Source organism: Oncorhynchus kisutch, linkage group LG20 (assembly GCF_002021735.2).
Source record: "Oncorhynchus kisutch isolate 150728-3 linkage group LG20, Okis_V2, whole genome shotgun sequence".
Taxonomy (NCBI): Eukaryota; Metazoa; Chordata; class Actinopteri; order Salmoniformes; family Salmonidae; genus Oncorhynchus; species Oncorhynchus kisutch.
The window spans coordinates 26226267-26247900 of NC_034193.2; the positions used below are offsets into that span (position 1 = coordinate 26226267).

The window sequence follows — 21634 nt, forward strand, 5'->3', positions numbered from 1 at the left end:
TGCAATTGGCATGCTGACTGCAGGAATGTCCACCAGAGCTGTTGCCAGATAATTTTATGTTAATTTCTCTACCACAAGCCACATCGAATGTCATTTTAGAGAATTTGGCAGTACCTCCAACTAGCCTCACAACCGCAGACCACGTGTAACCATGCCAGACCAGGACCTTCACATCTGGCTTCTTCAACTGCGTGATCGTCTGAGACCAGCCACCCTGACAGCTGAAAAAACTGCTGAGTATTTCTGTCTGTAATAAAGCCGGTTTGTCTGGAAAAACGCATTCTGATTGGCTGGGCCCGTCTCCCCAGTGGCTGGGCCTTGCTCCCATCCCATGGCTGAGCCCCTGCCCAGTCATGTGAAATCTATAGATTAGGGCCTAATGGATTTATTTCAATTGACTGATTTCCTTATATGAACTGTAACTCAATAAAATTGTTGAAATGGTTGTGTTTATATTTTTGTTCAGTATAAAATATTTTCCTATATTACTTTCCCCTAACCCTACCACCCCTCCCGTAATTGGAGTAAACTACTTGACAACAACATTTAGGATTCTACTTCCAGTTTATACATCATATATATATTTTACGGACACAGTATATTTTACAATAGTTATGTTTTGTTTGTTTTTAGTCCCATCCTTTAGCTACCCTCAACCCCTCCCATCTATCTCTGAACACCATCCAGTTTTGACTATTTGCCATATATTTGTCAACTGTGCTGTGATGTTTCACAAAAGTTCTGAACCTTTCTATTCTCATAGTTTCTACAGATTGTAAATATATATATGTTTTTTTGTTAAGAGTATTATTATATTATTGACCTATTGACTATGCCTTTCAAATCCCACAGCAGTGCTATTTGCAGAGTTAGCTTGAGGTAAATGTTGCAATTCTTCAGCCATTCCTGAATCTGCCACCAAAAACAAGCTACATATGGACAGTACCAACTTGAATGATCGGATGATTCTGTCTCTTCGCAGCAAAATTTGCAGAGCTGGGATGGTTATATCCCCAATATATAACATTCTATTGGTTGCAATAATTTTTTAATCCGCCGTCGTTTTGTGTATCAGTTCATAAACCATGTGCCATGGAATCGGTACATCGAAAATCTCTTCCCAACTATTTTGCAATCTGTATGGCACAGCTGTCCATTTTTGGTCCTTAAATTAAACTGGTATACTTTTTTATTTATCACAATTTTCTTTAACCAATTGTGTTCTTTAATGTAGGGCCAACAGACAAGTTCCTTACTTGTCTGTTGGCCCTACTTCCTTACTTCCCCCCCTCCACTTGCCTCTTCAACTTTTACGGAAATGCTGCAATTAGTTGGTTGTAATTTTGGGTAGAGCAGACGTTTCCATATATTTTGTTAGCTGCATGTGTAACATAACTCCACCAGTCCTATTAATGATATAATTTACAAAGATAATACATAATAAAAAATAAAAAAATGTTTTATTGACGTTCTTTTAACAATTAGTATATTTGAGTTTAACCATAATATTTGTTGTAATACTTGTTATGTCTTTTCTGTTGGATTAAACTGAAATTGCAACAAACTTTCTATGGTTTGTTTTTAAAATAGCATTATATAAATAGGCCCGTTTATCTGAATTGCCGTTCCAAATAAAATTTTCAATTTTTTGCTCAAATAATTAGAAAAACAAGCCGTTGGGTGTAGGCAAGGTCATAAGCAAATAGGTCAACTGGGATATGACTAAAGAGTTAATCAGGGTGTTTTTTCCACAAATAGACAGGTATTTCCTTTCCATTATAGTAAGATCCTATCTATTTTTGCTCATTTTCTATTAAAATGTATTGTATTGAGATCATTTCTCTCTTCCGAGAATGTCCACTTCACCTTCAGACCATTTTATTGGTAAACTACATGGTAATGTAAGAGTTGTATTTTTTTAGTGATCCAATATGTTATATAGTACACTTATCATAATTTGGTTGCAATCCAGAGAGGTTAGAAAAAGTATCTAGATCCTCTATGAGGCTGTGGAGGGATCCAAATTGTGGATTTAAAAGAAAATATGAATCATCAGCGTACAATGACAGTTTTGTTTTTAAGCCCTGGATTTGTAGCCCCTTGATATTATTGCTAGATCTGATTTTAATAACCAACCTTGTTTTGAGTGGGAAAGTTACAGACACACAAATATCAAAGAGACGCTAACCTCTCACCATGACAATAACAGGGACGGTAAGCATTTCTTTTGGGGGGGAATAACAATTTTGTGCAAGAAGTGGTGTTATTTCTAAACTGTTCGCTCGATATGGATGAAAATACCCTAAGATTAAAGCTGACAGTCTGCACTTTAAACTCATAGTCATTGTATCATTTCAAATCCAGTGCTGATGTACAGGGCCAAAATAACAACAACATGTGTCACAGTCCCAATACTTTTGGAGCTCACTGTATATGTTATTGAATTACTTTATGGGATTCTAGATGTTATTCTATGGGTAAGATAACGTTCCTACAGGGTAAAACCTGGACCTAGGCAGTGTTTATATGTCAGTTCCTGATGGAGTATGCATACCTCAAAGGTTTTAATCACACCTGCTGCATCTGAGACCACATTTTCATGAGTCAGCATGGCTCCCTTAGGGTCACCTGAAACCAATAACTAATATTTGGAGGGTGTTCACATGATATACAAGAGACACACACACACACACACACACACACACACACACACACACACACACACACACACACACACACACACACACACACACACACACACACACACACACACACACACACACTAAAGTACAGTATGGTCAACCTGTAGTTCCACTGGTAAAACATATGATGCTGAGGTCCTCTGGCTTTGGTGGCTGTAGGGGAAGCAAAAACACACATTTATTGTAGTATTTCTACAATGTTGGCAGAAAATAACTATTTTGAAATTAAAAGCAGGTGGCTTAAATACAGCTAAATATTTCAAAGATTTTTTTTTTTAGACTGGATAAAAAATATACAAGTAACATATTGTATGAATTTGTCTTACAACTGGCTTGTGTAGATGGTCCTTCCCCAGAGCCTAGAAAATATTTAGGATTCAATTAATTTATCTAAAACAGTTTTTCGGCAATGTTTGAAAAGAGGACAGCATTTGCTCTACATTGGGCATGGCCACTGAAATACTAGGGACTAATACTTGCTTAACTACCCTTTAGCATTGTTTACCAAACCTCTTCTTGAGTACTTCCAGACAGTTCCACAAATTGTATGCATTTCAGCATTGTCTTGCTTTGCGCTGGTATAAGACTATGGAATTTCAGTACCAGCACACTTGATTCAACTCGTCAACTAATAACCCTGCACTTCATTAGTTGAGGTGTGCTTTAACTGGAATAGGTCAGATAAGAGGAACTGAGTAGAAGGACGTGAGGAGGGATTTGCGAAACACTGCCCTAGAGAGTAGCGATTACCACTATAACTTTCTTGACCCATTACAGTTGGGACCTCATTAAGAAAATACAGGATTAGAGATAAGACAGCTTAAATTGGCAATGTAAGTCCTGCAGTATTAACCCACAAATGGTTGTTAGGATCAGCTTTACATTCCCAACTCCTATCTATGATTAAGGTCAATTTGTTCTCTGAGCATGGGTAAAATACAGCTGGACTTATCATAGACCCTTGAGGAACCCCTCGGGAGAAACAAAAAATAATAATAATCAAAATTCTGTAGGAAAAAAGTCAGTTCTGAGTTTGAAGCCTCAGTCACTGTCAGAGCCAGAGCCGTGGTTGGAGGCACCTGATGAAGACCCCAAGTGTCGAAAAGCTTCGAAGCGAATATTAAAGTGTGCAATCTTTCTTTCTTTACTTGACAAATATTTTGTTCCCCAGCACCTGCTCAATGCCAATGCCAGTGTGTAAATGCTTATTTTCTTATACATCCCTATATACTGTCATACAGTACAGTACCTCCACTTCCTTCAGGGACAGAATGTCCACCCCACACTTTGCGCCCCGTGCGGTCAGCTCGGTGTCAAAGGCATCCATGAGGATAATGGTTTTGAGCTGAGGCGTCTCTCCCTTCTCACAGTTTTCCAGCAGTGTCTCGGCTTTGTTCTGTTTGTCACACAGCACTGTGGAGATGTCCGCTGAAATCACAAATAATCAGTTGAAAATGTGGCAGCTGGAACATGTATGTACAGTGGGTATCATAAGTATTCACCCCCCTTGGATGTTTATACATTTTGTTGCGTTACAAAGTGGGATTGAAATGAATTAAATTATAATTTTTTTGTCGTTGACCATACAAAACACTATGTAATGTCAAAAATTATAATAAAAATAAAACACTAATATAGCTTGATTAGTATATTCATCCCCTGAGTTAATATACTGTTATTAGAAACACCGTTGGTAGCGATTACAGCTGTGACTCTTTTGGGGTAAGTCTCTAAGAGCTCTGCACACCTGGACTGTGCAATATTTGCCCATTATTCTTTTCAAAATTCTTCAAGCAAGCAGATTTAAGTCAAAACTTTAATTTGGCCACTCAAGAACAGTCACTGTCTTATTGGTAAGCAACTCCAGTGTAGAACTCCAGCCTTGCATTATAGGCTATTGTCCTACTCAAAGGTGAATTCCTCTCCCAGTATCTGGTGTAAAGCAGTCTGAAGCAAGTTTTCCTCTAAGATTTTGCCTGTGCTTAGCTAAATCCCATTTAGTTTCATCCTGAAAAACTCCCCAGGTTTTGCCAATGTCAAGCATACCCATACCATGATGCAGCCACCACTATTCTTGAAAATATGGAGAGTGTTGTATTGGATTTGACAAAAACATTTTGTATTCAGGACAAAGTTTAGGTCCAAAAGACTTCTTAACAGCTTCTACCCTCAAGCCATAAGATTCCTGAACAGCTAATCAAATGGCTACCTGGACTTTTTGCATTGTCCACCCCGCTGCTGCTACTATCCATGCATAGCCAATTTACCTTTTATTTATTTATTTATTTCACCTTTATTTAACCAGGTAGGCTAGTTGAGAACAAGTTTTCATTTGCAACTGCGACCTGGCCAAGATAAAGCAAAGCAGTGTGAACAGACAACACAGAGTTACACATGGAGTAAACAATTAACAAGTCAATAACACAGTAGAAAAAAAAGAGAGTCTATATACATTGTGTGCAAAAGGCATGAGGAGGTAGGCAAATGATTGAAGCTCGTTTGGAGGTTAGATAGCACAGTGTCCAAGGACGGGCCGGAAGTATATAGAATGGTGTCGTCTGCGTAGAGGTGGATCAGGGAATTGCCCGCAGCAAGAGCAACATCATTGATATATACAGAGAAAAGGGTCGGCCCGAGGATTGAACCCTGTGCCACCCCCATAGAGACTGCCAGAGGACCGGACAGCATGCCCTCCGATTTGACACACTGAACTCTGTCTGTAAAGTAATTGGTGAACCAGGCAAGGCAGTCATCCGAAAAACCGAGGCTACTGAGTCTGCCGATAAGAATATGGGGATTGACAGAGTCGAAAGCCTTGGCAAGGTCGATGAAGACGGCTGCACAGTCTTTTATCGATGGCGGTTATGATATCGTTTAGTACCTTGAGCGTGGCTGAGGTGCACCCGTGACCGGCTCGGAAACCAGATTGCACAGCGGAGAAGGTATTCGAGATGGTCAGTGACCTGTTTGTTGACTTGGCTTTCGAAGACCTTAGATAGGCAGGGCAGGATGGATATAGGTCTGTAACAGTTTGAGTCCAGGGTGTCTCCACCTTTGAAGAGGGGGATGACTGCGGCAGCTTTCCAATCCCTGGGGATCTCAGACGATATGAAAGAGAGGTTGAACAGGCTGGTAATAGGGGTTGCGACAATGGCGGTGGATAGTTTTAGAAATAGAGGGTCCAGATTGTCAAGCCCAGCTGATTTGTACGGGTCCAGGTTTTGCAGCTCTTTCAGAACATCTGCTATCTGGATTTGGGTAAAGGAGCACCTGGAGAGGTTTGGGCAAGTAGCTGCGGGGGGGGGGGGGGGCGGAGCTGTTGGCCGAGGTTGGAGTAGCCAGGCGTAAGGCATGGCCAGCTGTTGAGAAATGCTTGTTGAAGTTTTTGATAATCATGGATTTATCGGTGGTGACCGTGTTACCTAGCCTCAGTGCAGTGGGCAGCTGGGAGGAGGTGCTCTTGTTCTCCATGGACTTCACAGTGTCCCAGAACTTTTTGGAGTTGGAGCTACAGGATGCAAACTTCTGCCTGAAGAAGCTGGCCTTAGCTTTCCTGACTGACTGCGTGCATTGGTTCCTGACTTCCCTGAACAGTTGCATATCGCGGGGACTATTCGATGCTATTGCTGTCCGCCACAGGATATTTTTGTGCTGGTCGAGGGCAGTCAGGTCTGGAGTGAACCAAGGGCTATATCTGTTCTTAGTTCTGCATTTTTTGAACGGAGCATGCTTATCTAAAATGGTGAAGAAGTTACTTTTAAAGAATGACCAGGCATCCTCAACTGACGGGATGAGGTCAATGTACTTCCAGGATACCCGGGCCAGGTCGATTAGAAAGGCCTGCTCACAGAAGTGTTTTAGGGAGCGTTTGACAGTGATGAGGGGTGGTCGTTTGACTGCGGCTCCATAGCGGATACAGGCAATGAGGCAGTGATCGCTGAGATCCTGGTTGAAGACAGCAGAGGTGCATTTGGAGGGCCAGTTGGTCAGGATGACGTCTATGAGGGTGCCCTTGTTTACAGATTTAGGGTTGTACCTGGTGGGTTCCTTGATGATTTGTGTGAGATTGAGGGCATCTAGCTTAGATTGTAGGACTGCCGGGGTGTTAAGCATATCCCAGTTTAGGTCACCTAACAGAACAAACTCTGAAGCTAGATGGGGGGCGATCAATTCACAAATGTTGTCCAGGGCACAGCTGGGAGCTGAGGGGGGTCGGTAGCAGGCGGCAACAGTGAGAGACTTATTTCTGGAGAGACTCATTTTCAAAATTAGTAGTTCGAACTGTTTGGGTATGGACCTGGAAAGTATGACATTACTTTGCAGGCTATCTCTGCAGTAAACTGCAACTCCTCCCCCTTTGGCAGTTCTATCTTGATGGAAAATGTTATAGTTGGGTATGGAAATCTCAGAATTTTTGGTGGCCTTCCTGAGCCAGGATTCAGACACGGCAAGGACATCAGGGTTAGCAGAGTGTGCTAAAGCAGTGAGTAAAACAAACTTAGGGAGGAGGCTTCTGATGTTGACATGCATGAAACCAAGGCTTTTTTGATCACAGAAGTCAACAAATGAGGGTGCCTGGGGACATGCAGGGCCTGGGTTTACCTCCACATCACCCGCGGAACAGAGGAGGAGTAGAATGAGGGTGCGGCTAAAGGCTATCAAAACTGGTCGCCTAGAGCGTTGGGGACAGAGAATAAAAGGAGCAGATTTCTGGGCATGGTAGAATATATTCAGGGCATAATGCGCAGACAGGGGTATGGTGGGGTGCGGGTGCAGCGGAGGTAAGCCCAGGCACTGGGTGATGATGAGAGAGGTTGTATCTCTGGACATGCTGGTTGTAATGGGTGAGGTCACCGCATGTGTGGGAGGTGGGACAAAGGAGGTATCAGGGGTATGAAGAGTGGAACTAGGGGCTCCATTGTAAACTAAAACAATTATAACTAACCTGAACAGTATACAAGGCATATTGACATTTGAGAGAGGCATACAGCGAGGCATACAGTAATCACAGGTGTTGAATTGGGAGAGCTAGCTAAAACAGTAGCTAAAACAGTAGGTGAGACAACAACAGCTAATCAGCTAGCACAACAACAGCAGGTAAAATGGGGTTGACTAGGCAGGGAGGGTCTACACACAGAGCCTGAGTGCGGCTGGGGCCGACAGATAAAACATAAACAAGCAGAATGGAGTACCGTGATTAATGGACAGTCCAGCATGCATCAGCTATGTAGCCAAGTGATCAGTGTCCAGGGGGCAGCGGTGGATGGGGCAGGGAAGCTGGACTGGCGAGTACAATGACTAAATAGCTTGCAGCTAGTTAGCCGGTTAGCTTCTGGAGGTTCTTGAGTATGTTCTAAAAATTTAAAATAATAGCGATTCTGTATCACATTGGGTGAGGCAGGTTACCGGAAGGTATAAACAAATTAAAAATCGAAAAGAGATTGAAAGTAAATATGGGTCCAGTGAGTGTTTGGGACGCGGCGATTCAGACGGTTAGCAGGCCTGTGCTAACAAGCTAACAGTTAGTAGGCCGGGGCTAAACAAGGTAGTAGTTAGCGGACCGGGGCTAAACAAGCTAGCAGTTAGCGGACCGGGGCTAAACAAGCTAGCAGGCCGAATTAGCAAGTAAGCAGATAGCAAGGGCTAGAAAGTTAGCCTTTGGGGGGGCGTCGCGATGGGGTGAGTCTGTTTATGCCTCTTCATGAGGTGACATCCGGTCGTGGGTCCGGATATTGTAGCCCAGGAGTATGCTTCGGTGGTAGCACAGGAGCTCTGGCCGGGCTAGCTTCAAGCTAAGTGGGTGGAAACGCTAGCCAGGAGTAATCATCCGGGGTTGCGGGTAGCTAGTTGTGAAGATCCAGTTGAAAATGTTCCATTTGCGGTGGGAATCCGGTGGGAATCCAGTGGGAATCCAGGGATAAAAATAATAATAGGTCCGTTATGCTCTGGACAGAGTCGCGTTGTTCGAACTGGCGAGAGCTTTCCGAGCTAAAGGTTAGCTGATGACTGGTTAGCTGAAGACCGCTAGCAATGGTTTGCTGACTGATAGCTGGTAGTTCGCTGGCTAGCTTCAGTTGAGGGGATCCGGATCCGAAGTAAATATAAATACTTCAGAAAAAATAGCAACATTGGGTGAGGCGGGTTGCAGGAGAGTATTTGGAAGTTGAGGTTTAGCAAAATGTTTTAAAATATATGCGAAGAAAAATATATTTTAAAAAACCCGATATATACGATATATACAAGGGACACGACACGACAAGACGTCCGACTGCTACGCCATCTTGGATTGGATATCCAAGATAAAATAACCTCTACCTACATGTGCATATTACCTCAATTACAGTGACTAACCTGTGCCCCCGAAGATTGACTCTCTACCGGTACCCCCTGTATATAGCTTCGCTACTGTTATTTTATTGTTGCTCCTTAATTATTTGTTATTTTTAAATTTTAAATTTAATTTTTTTTAACTTCAGTTTATTTTAGTAAATACTTCAACACTTATTTTTCTTAAAACTGCATTTTTGGTTAAGGGTAAGTAAGTGTAACATGTGTGCTGAGAGTCAGGAAGCAAGTTCAGGGAGTGAGTGTTTTAATAACTAAACGTAACATAATACCAAACACGAACAATGCACAGACATGATACTGGAACAGAAACAATAATGCCTGGGGGAGGAACCAAAGGGAGTGACATATATAGGGAAGGTAATCAGGGAGGTGATGGAGTTCAGGTGAGTCTCATGACGCGCAGGTGCGTGTAACGATGGTGACAGGTGTGCTCCATAATGAGCAGCCTGGTGACCTAAAGGCCGGAGAGGGAGCATACGCGACAGTAAGCATTTCACTGTAAGGTCTACACCTGTCATATTCGGCGCATGTGACAAATACAATTTGATTTGATATTTAATGTCTGCTTTTAATTTTTTTCATTTTTACCCATCTACCAATAGGTGTCGTTCTTTGTGAGGATTTGGGAAAACCTCCCTGGTCTTTGTGGTTGAATCTGTGTTAGAAATTCAGTGCTCGACTGAGGGACCTTGCAGATAATTGTATGTGTGGGGCATAAAGAGGAGGTAGTCATTCACAAATCTTTGTGGTTGAATCTGTGTTAGAAATTCCGTGCTCGACTGAGGGACCGTGCAGATAATTGTATGTGTGGGGCATAAAGAGGAGGTAGTCATTCACAAATCATGTTAAACACTATTATTGCCCACAGAGGGAGTCCATGAAACTTATGTGACTTGTGTAGCACATTTTTACTTATTTAGACTTGCCACAATGAAGGGGTTGAATACTTATTGAATCAAGACATTTCAGCTTTTTTCTTTTTTCTTAATTTGTACGCATGCATGCATGTATGTATTCATACTGGGTTGCAACAGGTCCATGGATCTTGATTTTGCCAAATGTGGCACAACCCTTTTGCCACATTCTTTATAGCATTACATTTGTTTATAAATGATTTCTAAAGCATCTATGTGAGAGTTATAAAGGGTTTATGAAGGCTTGCACTATACTAGCAGTGGCATAGAGAGGAGGAGGTGGAGTTAACAAGTGAGAGAGGAAAAATAAGAAGAAGATTAGTCAAGGTAAAATATAGTGGACTTGGGAACAAGCCTTGTGGAACCCCTAGGGAATGACAGGCCTAAACCTGTCCTCATTAACACTGTTAATGAAGTGCAGTACATGGTGGAGAAGGCCCAATTACCTTTCTTAATAATGAACTCCAGTGCCTCATGTCCCAGGGTGTCGTACAGGGGCACCGCCACCATGGAATAGGTGTAGCAGGCCAGCTCACTGATAATCCACTGGACCAAAGAACAAGCAGGGAGCAATAATAAGCCGCAAAGGGTCAATGTTCAATGGATCAACACTCATGTGCACAGCTCATGTCTTTCCCATTTCTTTTTTTGTTGTTTTTAAAAACGATTTTTACCACATTTTAGTAGCTACTATCTTGTCTCATCGCTACAACTCCCATACGGGCTCGGGAGAGACGAAGGATGAAAGTCATGCGTCCTCTGATACACAACCCAACCAAGCCGCACTGCTTCTTAACACAGCGCAAATCCAACCAGGAAGCCAGCCGCACCAATGTGTTGGAGGAAACACCGTGCACCTGGCAACCTTGGTTAGCGCGCACTGCGCCCGGCCCACCACGGGAGTCGCTGGTGCGCGATGAGACAAGGATATCCCTACCAGCCAACCCCTCGCTAACCCGGACGACGCTAGGCCAATTGTGCGTCGCCCCACGGACCTCCCGGTCACAGCCAGTTACGACAGAGCCTGGGCGCAAACCCAGAGTCTCTGGTGGCACAGCTGGCACTGCAGTACATTACCAATTCGGATTTTTCAAACAGTTCAATAACTGCAACTTCTGTATGCATCAATATGACAGTGATAGATGAAATATACTCAACCTAGAAAAAAAGTCTCACCTCTGGTCTGTTCTGAGCAAAGATACCAATGAAGGTATCAGGGGTCGGCTTCAGGCCCCTATGGATCAGCCCTGACCCAAGGTGCTCAGCCCGATTGGACACCTGTGGTGGAAGGCATTACATTAAAGGTCAAAGTCAAGGATGTTATGGTGTCGATACATACAGAGCTTGATCAAATGCACAAAGAATGCACTACGCATCCGTCTGTCCATCAAAAGTTCTAATTACGGTCAAGTCACTGTCATGACTAACTCTGATAAAGCAAAAACAAGTCTCCCAGGAAAGCAATAACAACAATCAAACAACCCAGATAAGCGCTACAAATGAACGTATGTATTATTAACATTAACATATGTAGCCTAAAAAACAAGGTTAATGAAAACGATAACTTGCTAGAAACAGAACGCATTCATATACTGGCTCTCTCTGAAATTCAGTTAGATAATTATTTTGATGATACAGTGGTAGCAATATATGGTTTTAACATCAACAGTTGAGACAGGGAAGCCAATGGGGGAGGTGTTGCTGTTTATATTCAGTCATATTCCTGTAAAGCTGAGAGGATTTCATGTCAAATGCTGTTCAAGTAATATGGCTACAGATTGGTTCACCTAAAGCCCATACTTGTGGGAAGTTGCTATAGACCACCAAGTGCTAACAGTCAGTATTTGGATAATATGTGTGAAATGCTTGATAATGTATGTGATATCAACAGAGACGTGTACTTTCTGGGTGACAAATATTGACTGGCTTTCATCAAGCTGTCTACTCAAGACAAAGCTTCAAACTGTAACCAGTGCCTCCAACCTGGTTCAGGTTATTCATCAATCTACCAGGGTATTTACAAACAGCACAGTAATGAAATCATCCACATATATTAATCACATCTTTACTAATGCTGCAAAAATGTGCTCTAAAGCAGTATCCATATCCTTTGGATGTAGTGATCATAATATTGTAGCCATATCTAGGCTACAATTTTAAAAAATGAAAACATGTCCAAAGGCTGGGCCTAATATAGTGTACAGTGGGGCAAAAACGTATTTAGTCAGCCACCAATTGTGCACGTTCTCCCACTTAAAAAGATGAGAAAGGTCTGTAATTTTCATCATAGGTACACTTCAACTGTGACAGACAAAATGAGAAAAAAAATCCTGAAAATCACATTGTAGGATTTTTAATGAATTTATTTGCAAATTATGGTGGAAAATAAGTATTAGGTACATGATAGGTACAAATCAACTATGACAGCACCCTTTACAGCCGACCAATCAGCCAGCTACCAACCTTTACTAAACCTTTGGAAAAAATTGTGTTTGACCAGTTATAATGCTATTTTACAGTAAACTAATTCACAATGGACTTTCGCAATGCTTATAAGGAAGGGCACTCAACATGTACGGCACTTACACAAATAACTGATGATTGGCTGAAAGAAATTGATAAGAAGAAGCTTGTGGGAGCTGTGTTAGCATTTGACATTATCGATCATAAACTGCTGCTGTAAAAACGTATTATTATGGCTTTATATCCCCTGCTGTATCGTGGATCAAGAATGACCCATCTAACAGAAAAGTTAGTGTTCTTTAATGGAAGCTTTTCCAACATAATCAAGGTAGAGTATGGCATTCCCCAAGGAAGTTTTCTAGGCCCCTCACTTTTTTCTATCTTTACTAATGACCGTCCACTGGCACTGAGTAAAGTTGACAATCTTTGCCATCTTTTCTAAAAACTGACTGCATGTCTTTGTTAAGGATTGCAGTGATTTCACTTGCTGTGGTAGCTGATGTGTATAATGTTGTGCTATCAGATGGCAAGTAAGTAACAAGCTACTACTAAATATTTAAAAAACTAAAGGTTTTGTATTTTGGACAGACAATTCACTAAACTCTAACCCTCATCTAAATCTTGTAATGAATAATGTGGATATTGAGCAAGTTGAGGAGACTAATGGCTTGGTGTCACCCTGAATTGTAAACTGTCATTTTCAAAACATATTGATGCAACGTTAGCTAAGATGGGGAGAGGTCTGTCCACAATAAAGTGCTGCTCTGCTTTCTTGACATTGCTATCATCAAAACAAGTCCTACAGGCCCTAGTTTTGTCACACTTGGACTACTGCTCAGTCATATTGTCAAGTGCCACAAAGGGATACATAGGCAAACTACAGTTGGCCCAGAACAGAGCAGCAAGACTGCCCCTTAAATGTATGCAGAGAGCTAATATCAATGCCATGGATGTCAAAATGCTCAAAGTAGAGGAAAGATTGACTGCATCACTAGTCTTTTTTGTCTCTTTTACGCTGCGGCTACTGTCTGTTATTATCTATGCATTGTCACTTTAATAACTCTACCTACAAGTACATATTACCTCAATTACCTCGACTAACTGGTGCCCCCACACATTGACTCTGTACCAGTAACCTCTGTACATTGCCTCGCTATTGCTATTTTACTGCTGCTGTTTAATTATTTCTTACTTTTATTTCTTACTTTAAAAAAATATTTTTCTTAAAATTGTGTTGTTGGTTAAGGGCTTATAAGTAAGCATTTCAATGTAAGGTCTACACCTCGGTGCATGTGACAAATAAAATTGGATTTGATTTGTGAGAGGTATTGACATGTTGAAAGCACCAAGCTGTCTGTTCAAATGACTAGCACACAGCTCAGACACCCATGCATACCCCACAAGACATGACACAAAGGGGTTTCTTGACTGTCCCCAAGTCCAGAACAGACTCTGGGAAATGCACAGTACAACACAGAACCATGACTACATATAACTCTATTCCACATCAAGTAACTCATGCATGCAGTAAAATCAGGTTTAAAAAAACATAAATCTACACTTCATGGAACAAAGCAGACTGAAGAGACACGCAAACACGCTAGCACACGCTCTCTACAAAGTTTGGGGTCACTTAGAAATTTCTAGTCTCAACGTCAACAGTGAAGAGGCGACTCCGGGATGCTGGCCTTTTCGGCTGAATTCCTCTGTCCAGTGTCTGTTATTTTGCCCATCTTAATATTTTCTTTTTATTGGCCAGTCTGAGATATGGCTTTTTCTTTGCAACTCTGTCTAGAAGGCCAGCATCCCAGAGTCACTGCATCCCAGAGTCACCTCTTCACTGTTGCGGGTACTATTTAATGAAGCTGCCAGTTGAGGACTTGTGAGGCATCTGTTTCTCAAACTAGACACTCTAATGTACTTGTCCTCTTGCTCAGTTGTGCGCCGGGGCCTCCCACTCCTCTTTCTATTCTGGTTAGGGCCAGTATGCACTGTTCTGTGAAGGGAGTGGTACACAGCGTTGTACCAGATCTTCAGTTTCTTGGCAATTTCTCACATGGAATAGCCTTAATTTCTCAGAACAAGAATAGACTGACGAGTTTTTAGAAGAAAGTGCTTTATTTCTAGCCATTTTGAGCCTGTAATAGAACCCACAAATGCTGATGCTCCAGATACTCAACTAGTCTGAAGGCCAGTTTAATTGCTGCTTTAATCAGCAAAATAGTGCTGTGCTAACATAATTGCTTCTAATGATCAACTAGCCTTTTAAAATCATAAACTTTGATTAGCTTACACAACGTGCTATTGGAACACAGGAGTGATGTTGGTTGCTGATAATGGGCCTCTGTACACCTATGTAGATATTCCATAACAAATCTGCCGTTTCCAGCTACAATAGTCATTTACAACATTAACAATGTCTACACTGTATTTCTGATCAATTTGTTGTTATTTTAATGGACCAAAAAAATTGCTTTTCTTTCAAAAACAAGGAAGATTCTAAGTGACCCCAAACTTTTGAACGGTAGTGTGCAATGTAATATTGTTTAATGGTGGTATTATAAATGTTGTATTGTAGATATTTAGTGGTGTAATAATGTTATATGATGTACGTTTTTTTGTGTGATGTAAGTGCCTTAATGTGTTAGGACAGGACCTAACACATTGGGATACCAAATAAATACACATACAAACACAAATGAATGTAAAAGCATGAACCACTTAGAAAAGCCATTGGCTCATTCAGTATTTTTTCCAAAATGTTGTATACAAAATCTTTTCTGAATTCAGACCCAGAGAAACGCTGGCCTATATAAGTAATATCAGTGATAGTGTCATACCTGTTTGTATTTCAGCCACTGGTACGGTTGCCCTGGTTTCCTGTAGCCTAGACAGGGTCCATTACCTGTAAAGGAGACATGGATTTGATCTCCTCATTATGATAACCACACAATCTCACTGTCCTTGCTACGCTCAGTCAGACATGAATACTACTATGTATTCTAATGTAGATTCCAAAAACCTCTCTCTTATTCTTAGTGCAGACACAAGATATATGTGACAGAAGGAGATATGGTGGTGACCTGAGACTTGTAGTCCCCTCTGGAAAACTTCGTACAGTGTTCTGGCGTCGTCATGAAAATACGACATCAGGTTGTCATCTTCTTGCAGGGCACTTTTCCTCGCTCCATCCTGGACATGAGGGAGAGCAATGACATAAGGGAAGACACATTGAAAAGCAATGAGGAAAATTGCAATTGGAATCTGTTTATGACTTCCTGATTTGACTGAAATTAAATGGAATTGACCCTCAACCATGTGATCCAATCCTCTCAGATACAGGAGTGCCTAGGGTGTAGGTAGAGGCTAGGGGTCAATTTGGAATTCAGCCGGAGAGTGTCCTTACCTTGACTCCTACGGTCTGGCAGTTGAGGTCTGCAGGCATAGTGAGGGGTTTAGGCCTGGTGTTGAGGTAGACCAGGGCAGCCCCCATCAAGGCAAACAGGGAGACGATGGCCGAGGTGGGCAGAGGGCTAAACAGGAAGTTGAGGAGGAAGTCCATGTTCAAATCTGACGAGAGAAAGGAAGTGCTGTTACCAATACACAATATTAACACTATAACTTGTATACACTTATATTGGCGGTAGGTAGCCTAGCGGTTAAGAGCGTCGGGCCAGTAACTGAAATATTGTGGGTTCGAATCCTGAGCCGACTAGCTGAAATGTGTCCAAATAAATGGGGATACTGTCACGTTCACTGTCTTCAATGATCATAGATCATAAATGAGCCAAGGCGCAGCGTGCATGTAATTCCACATATTTTAATAAAGTGAAACTTTCACAAAAAAACAGGTAAACAGAAACAGAAACCGACACCCCCAAAGGTGCAGACTCAGGCCTGACTCTATAGGGGAGGGTCCGGGTGGGCATCTATCCTCGGTGGCGGCTCCGGTTCGGGACGTAGCCCCCGCTCCGCACGCTGATCCCTCCGCTTCTGTGGAACCGGACTGTGGATCGTCGATGGAGACTCCGGACCGCAGATCGGAGGAGGAGGAACCGGACCGTGGATCATCGCCGGGGGCTCCGGACCGCCACCGAGGGCACCGGACCACCACAGGAGGCTCCGGACTGGGGACCGTCCCCGGAGGCACCGGACTGGGGACCGTCGCCGGAGGCTCCGGACTGGGGACCGTTGCCAGAGGCTCCTTGTCCTGGATTATCACTGGAGGCACCGTGTCCTGGATTATCACTGGAGCCTTCGTGCCATGGATCACTACTACAGGCTCCGGGCCATGGATCATCACTGGAGGCTCCGGGCCATGGATCATCACTGGAGGCTCCGGGCCATGGATCATCACTGGAGGCTCCGAGCCATGGATCATCACTGGAGGCTTCATACGTGGAGCCGGAACAGGTCTTACCGGACTGAGGAGACGTACTGGAAGCCTGGTGCGTGGAGCTGCCACAGGGCTTACCAGGCTGGGGAGACAAACTGGAGACCTGGTACGTGGATCCGGAACAGATCTCACCGGACTGGGGAGATGCACTGGAAGCCTGGTGCGTGGAGCAGGCACCGGATACACTGGGCCGTGGAGGCGCACTGGAGGTCTCAAGCGTAGAGCTGACACAACCCATCCTGGCTGGATCACTTCCGCCCGGAAAATGCGGGGCGCTGGCACAGAGCGCACCGGCCTGTGAATGCTCACTGGAGACACCGTGCGCATCACCGCATAACACGGTGCCTGACCAGTCACACGCTCCCCACTGTAAGCATGGGAAGTTGGCTCAGGTCTAAACCCCTGACTCCGCCAATCTCCCCGTGTCCCCCCCCCAAATGTTTTTGGGGCTGCCTCTCGTGCTTGCTTCGTTGAGCTTACTCCTCGTATCGTCGCCGTTATGCTTTCGCTGTCTCTATCTCCTCCTTCGGACGGCGATACTCCCCGGCCCTTGTCCAGGGTCCTGCTCCCTCCAGGATTTCCTCCCAGGTCCAGTCCTCCTGACCACGCTGCTTGGTCCATTGGTGGTGGGATCTTCTGTAACGTTCGTCGTTAAGGGTAGACCAAGGCGCAGCGTGAAAAAACTAAACAAAACAATACAACAAACGAAAAGCTTCGTCTTGCAAAAATACATACAATACAAAATACAAAATAAAGACAAGATCCCACAACTGAAGGTGGGAAAAGGGCTGCCTAAGTATGATTCCCAATCAGAGACAACGATAGACAGCTGCCTCTGATTGGGAATCATACTAGGCCAACACGGAAAAAGAAAACATAGATATACAAAAACTAGAGTACCCACCCTAGTCACACCCTGACCTAACGAAAATATAGAGAATAAACAAGGATTTCTAAAATCAGATCGTGACAGATACTTAATAAATACATATACAAACACATACAAAAAGTGAAGGCACTTAACCCTAATTGCTCCTGTCTGCTAAATGACTCAAATGTACACATTGTATTGTCTAGCTGAGATATGTAGTGATTTCATTGGAATATGACACATTTATTTTGTGCATGGTACATGTACATGTATTACATCATGTATGATGTTCAGTATCAGTAAAAGTTTGGACACACCTACTCATTCAAGAGTTTCTTTATTTTGACTATTTTCTACATTGTGGAATAATAGTGAAGACATCAAAACTATGAAATAACACATATGGACTCACGTAGTAACCAAAAAAGTGTTAAACAAATCAAAATATATTTTATATTTCAGATTATTCAAAGTAGCCACCCTTTGCCTTAATGATAGTTTTGCACACTCATGCCATTCTGTCAACCAGCTTCACCTGGAATGATTAGTTCCCACATATGCTGAGCACTTGTTGGCTGCTTTTCCTTCACTCTGTGGTCCAACTCATCCCAAACCATCTCAATTGGGTTGAGGTCGGGTGATTGTGGAGTCCAGGTCATGTGATGCAGCACTCCATCACTCTCTTTCTTGGTCAAATAGCCCTTACACAGCCTGGAGATGTGTTAGGTCCATTGTCCTGTTGAAAAACAAATTATATTCCCACTAAACTCAAACCAGATTGGATGGCATATCGCTGCAGAATGCTGTGGGAGCTGGTTAAGTATGCCTTGAAATAAATCACAGACAGTGTCACCAGCAAAGCACCATCACAGCTCCTCCTCCATGCTTCACGGTGGGAAACACACATGCGGAGATCATCCGTTCACCTACTCTGTGTCTCACAAAGACACCAAAAATATTACATTTGGACTCATCAGTCCAAAGGACAGATTTCCACCAGTCTAATGTCCATTGCCCATGCTTCTTGGCCCAAGCAAGTCTATTCTTATTATTGGTGTCCTTTAGTAGTGGTTTCTTTGCAGCAATTCAACCATGAAGGCCTGATTCACACAGTCTCCTCTGAACAGTTGATGTTGAGTTGTGTCTGTTACTTGAACTCTGTGAAGCATTTATTTTGGATGCCATTTCTGAGGCTGGTAACTCTAATAAACGTATCTTCTGCAGCAGAGGTAACTGGGTCTTCCTTTCCTGTGGTGGTGCTCATGAGATCCAGTTTCACCATAGTGCTTGATGGTTTTTCCGATTGCACTTGAAGAAACGTAAAAAGTTCTTGAAATTTCAGCATTGACTGACCTTCATGTCTTAAAGTAATAATGGACTGTTGTTTCTTTTTGGTTACTTGAGCTATTCTTGACATAATATGGACTTTAACCAAATAGGGCTATCTTCTGTATACCACCCCTACCTTGTCACAACACAACTGATTGGCTCAAACGCCTTAAAAACCTCTTATGGATAGGGGAAATGCAGAGCGCCAGATTCAAATAAAATGCTATAAAATTCAAACTTTCACTAAATCACACATGTAAGATACTCAATTAAAGCTACAATCGTTGTGAATCCAGCCAACATGTCAGATTTTAAACATGCTTTTCGGCGAAAGCATAAGAAGCTATTATCTGATATCTGCACCAGCAGCAAACAAAGGAGCTAGCGTAGCAGGCGCTACACAAAATGCTGAAATAAAATATAAAATATGTATTACCTTTGACGAGCTTCTTTTGTTGGCACTCCAATATGTCCCATAAACATCACAATTGGTCCTTTTGTACGATTAATTCCGTCCATATATTTTGAAAATGTCCATTTATAAAGCGTGTTTGATCCAGAAAAAAACAGCTTACAAAAACACAACGTCACTACAAAATATTTCAAAAGTTGCCTATAAACTTTGCCAAAATATTTCAAACTACTTTTGTAATACAACGTTCGGTATTTTTAAAGGTTAATAATCTATCAAATTGTAGACGGGGCAATCTATTCAATACATGAACGAAAAGAAACCAGCTCTGCTTTTCACGTCTTGCGTAACTCACAAAAGTGTCCCCAGTTCAGAGTTGGCCTACTTCTTCATAGAACAAAGGAATAACCTCAACCATATTCCAAAGACTGGCGACATAGCGTGGAAGCGACAGGAACTGAAAATTGGTTCCTATTAAATATCCAATGGCAAAGACAATATAGTGAACAGAGGGGGGGGGGAATCTGAACAGTTAGTCCTCAGGGTTTTGCCTGCTACATATGTTCTGTTATACTCACAGACATGATTCAAACAGTTTTAGAAACTTCAGAGTGTTTTCTATCCAAATCTATGAATAATATGCATATATTCTATTCTTGGCATGAGTAGCAGAAAGTTGACATTGGGCACGCTATTTATCCAAAAGTGAAAATTCTGCCCCCTAGCTTTAAGAGGTTATTAAGAAGGAAATAAATTAAACAAGGCACACCTGTTAATTGAAATGCATTCCAGGTGACTACCAGGTGACTACCTCATGAAGCTGGTTGTGAAAATGACAAGAGTGGACAAAGCTGTCATCAAGGCAAAGGGTGGCTACTATGAAGAATCTCAAATATAAAATGTATTTTGATTTGTTTAACACTTTTTTGGTTACTACAGGATTCCATATGTGTTATTTCATAGTTTTGATGTCTTCACTATTATTCTACAATGTAGAAAATAGTACAAATAAAGAAAAACCCATGAATGAGTAGATGTGTCCACACTTTTGACTGGATCTGCATGTTTGTGTTACCATTAAATGGGGTCAAAGTCAGTGTATATTACTGTAGTGTTATCTGCAATGACATTTGCCCCATATACATTTACTGTTAGAGTAATTCTCAACGTAGTGGTCTACTCGGTACATTGTAGAATGTTTGTTTACCTAAGTTTACCCATTTCCGCAATCTCCTTCAATTCAATGCTTGCCTCTAACAATTCTCAATGTCAATATTTGTCTTTGACCTAGTTTGTGGGTGTGTTTGTGTGCACGCTTGTGTGTGTATTCAACACTGACTGTATTTCAGTAAGAGGAGAAACGAAGGAACAATTAATCGATTTATGCTAACAGATTGGCCCTCTGAAACGCCTGCATAGGGAACAGTGAAGGACATTGATAAGACTTTATGGTCATCTTTACAGTCCAAAGTCAGAACTTCAAAGGCACTTGGGAGGTCGAACCCACTGGACGCATAAAGATTTTGATTTGGATAAGATTTTGATACTGTTGATAATACCATTGACCATATCTCCAGGAGTATACTCCCCCTCTTGAGATCAAATGTAGAGGGTGTTCCACTGGGATCGATTTTTGGACCTTCAAATTTATATTCATGACCTGCCATGACCTTCATAAAATGCTTTCTCAGATTCTGTTACCTGATGATACGTGGATTTTCTACGTTTTCACATAGCATGCCATTTTTGTTTGACTCTATTTTCACCTATTCTCTCTCTCTATTTGGTCCTTTTACGCATACTTTTCCTTTTATGCAAAATGGTGCATTGTGGTTAATACTATCCATCTGACATGCCATTTATGCAAATAAAGGGGCAAATACAAAGACTCGATTAGCCCATCAACATCACTAGCCAATAAAGTACACCCAGTTTTTAACAGTTTTAACTGTGCAAAACCATAGTCAGGACTACATATATGTATACTCAAACAGTCTAAAACCATTTAGCTAGACTAACTCTGCTAACATGTTTTCTTTAAACTTAGTTGAAGCATGTTGCAGTTGAATTCATCATACTGACAGTGTGTCAATACTTAGTCGAACATCTTTCGATCACCTGAGAGGGGTTATGCAAATAAAATGTTAACGACATGCTTGTTTGACCAATGTCAACAGTCTAACCCCTACACCTAACAAG

At 42.1% G+C, this 21634-nt stretch overlaps 1 protein-coding gene across 2 annotated transcripts in view; it reads right to left on the reverse strand.

The window, feature by feature from the left end:
• Positions 1-21634, reverse strand: part of acsl5 (acyl-CoA synthetase long chain family member 5) — a 41236-nt gene that overhangs the window by 19403 nt on the left and 199 nt on the right. For both annotated transcript variants that reach the window (XM_031799483.1, XM_031799484.1), the window contains exons 2-10: positions 15834-15997; positions 15511-15619; positions 15268-15332; positions 11141-11242; positions 10411-10510; positions 3952-4130; positions 3029-3061; positions 2804-2855; positions 2555-2628 (exon numbers count right to left, since the gene is read on the reverse strand). In XM_031799483.1, the coding sequence (XP_031655343.1) occupies positions 2555-2628; positions 2804-2855; positions 3029-3061; positions 3952-4130; positions 10411-10510; positions 11141-11242; positions 15268-15332; positions 15511-15619; positions 15834-15989 (870 nt within the window). In that variant the 5' untranslated portion in view covers positions 15990-15997. The remainder of the gene's footprint in view (positions 1-2554; positions 2629-2803; positions 2856-3028; positions 3062-3951; positions 4131-10410; positions 10511-11140; positions 11243-15267; positions 15333-15510; positions 15620-15833; positions 15998-21634) is intronic.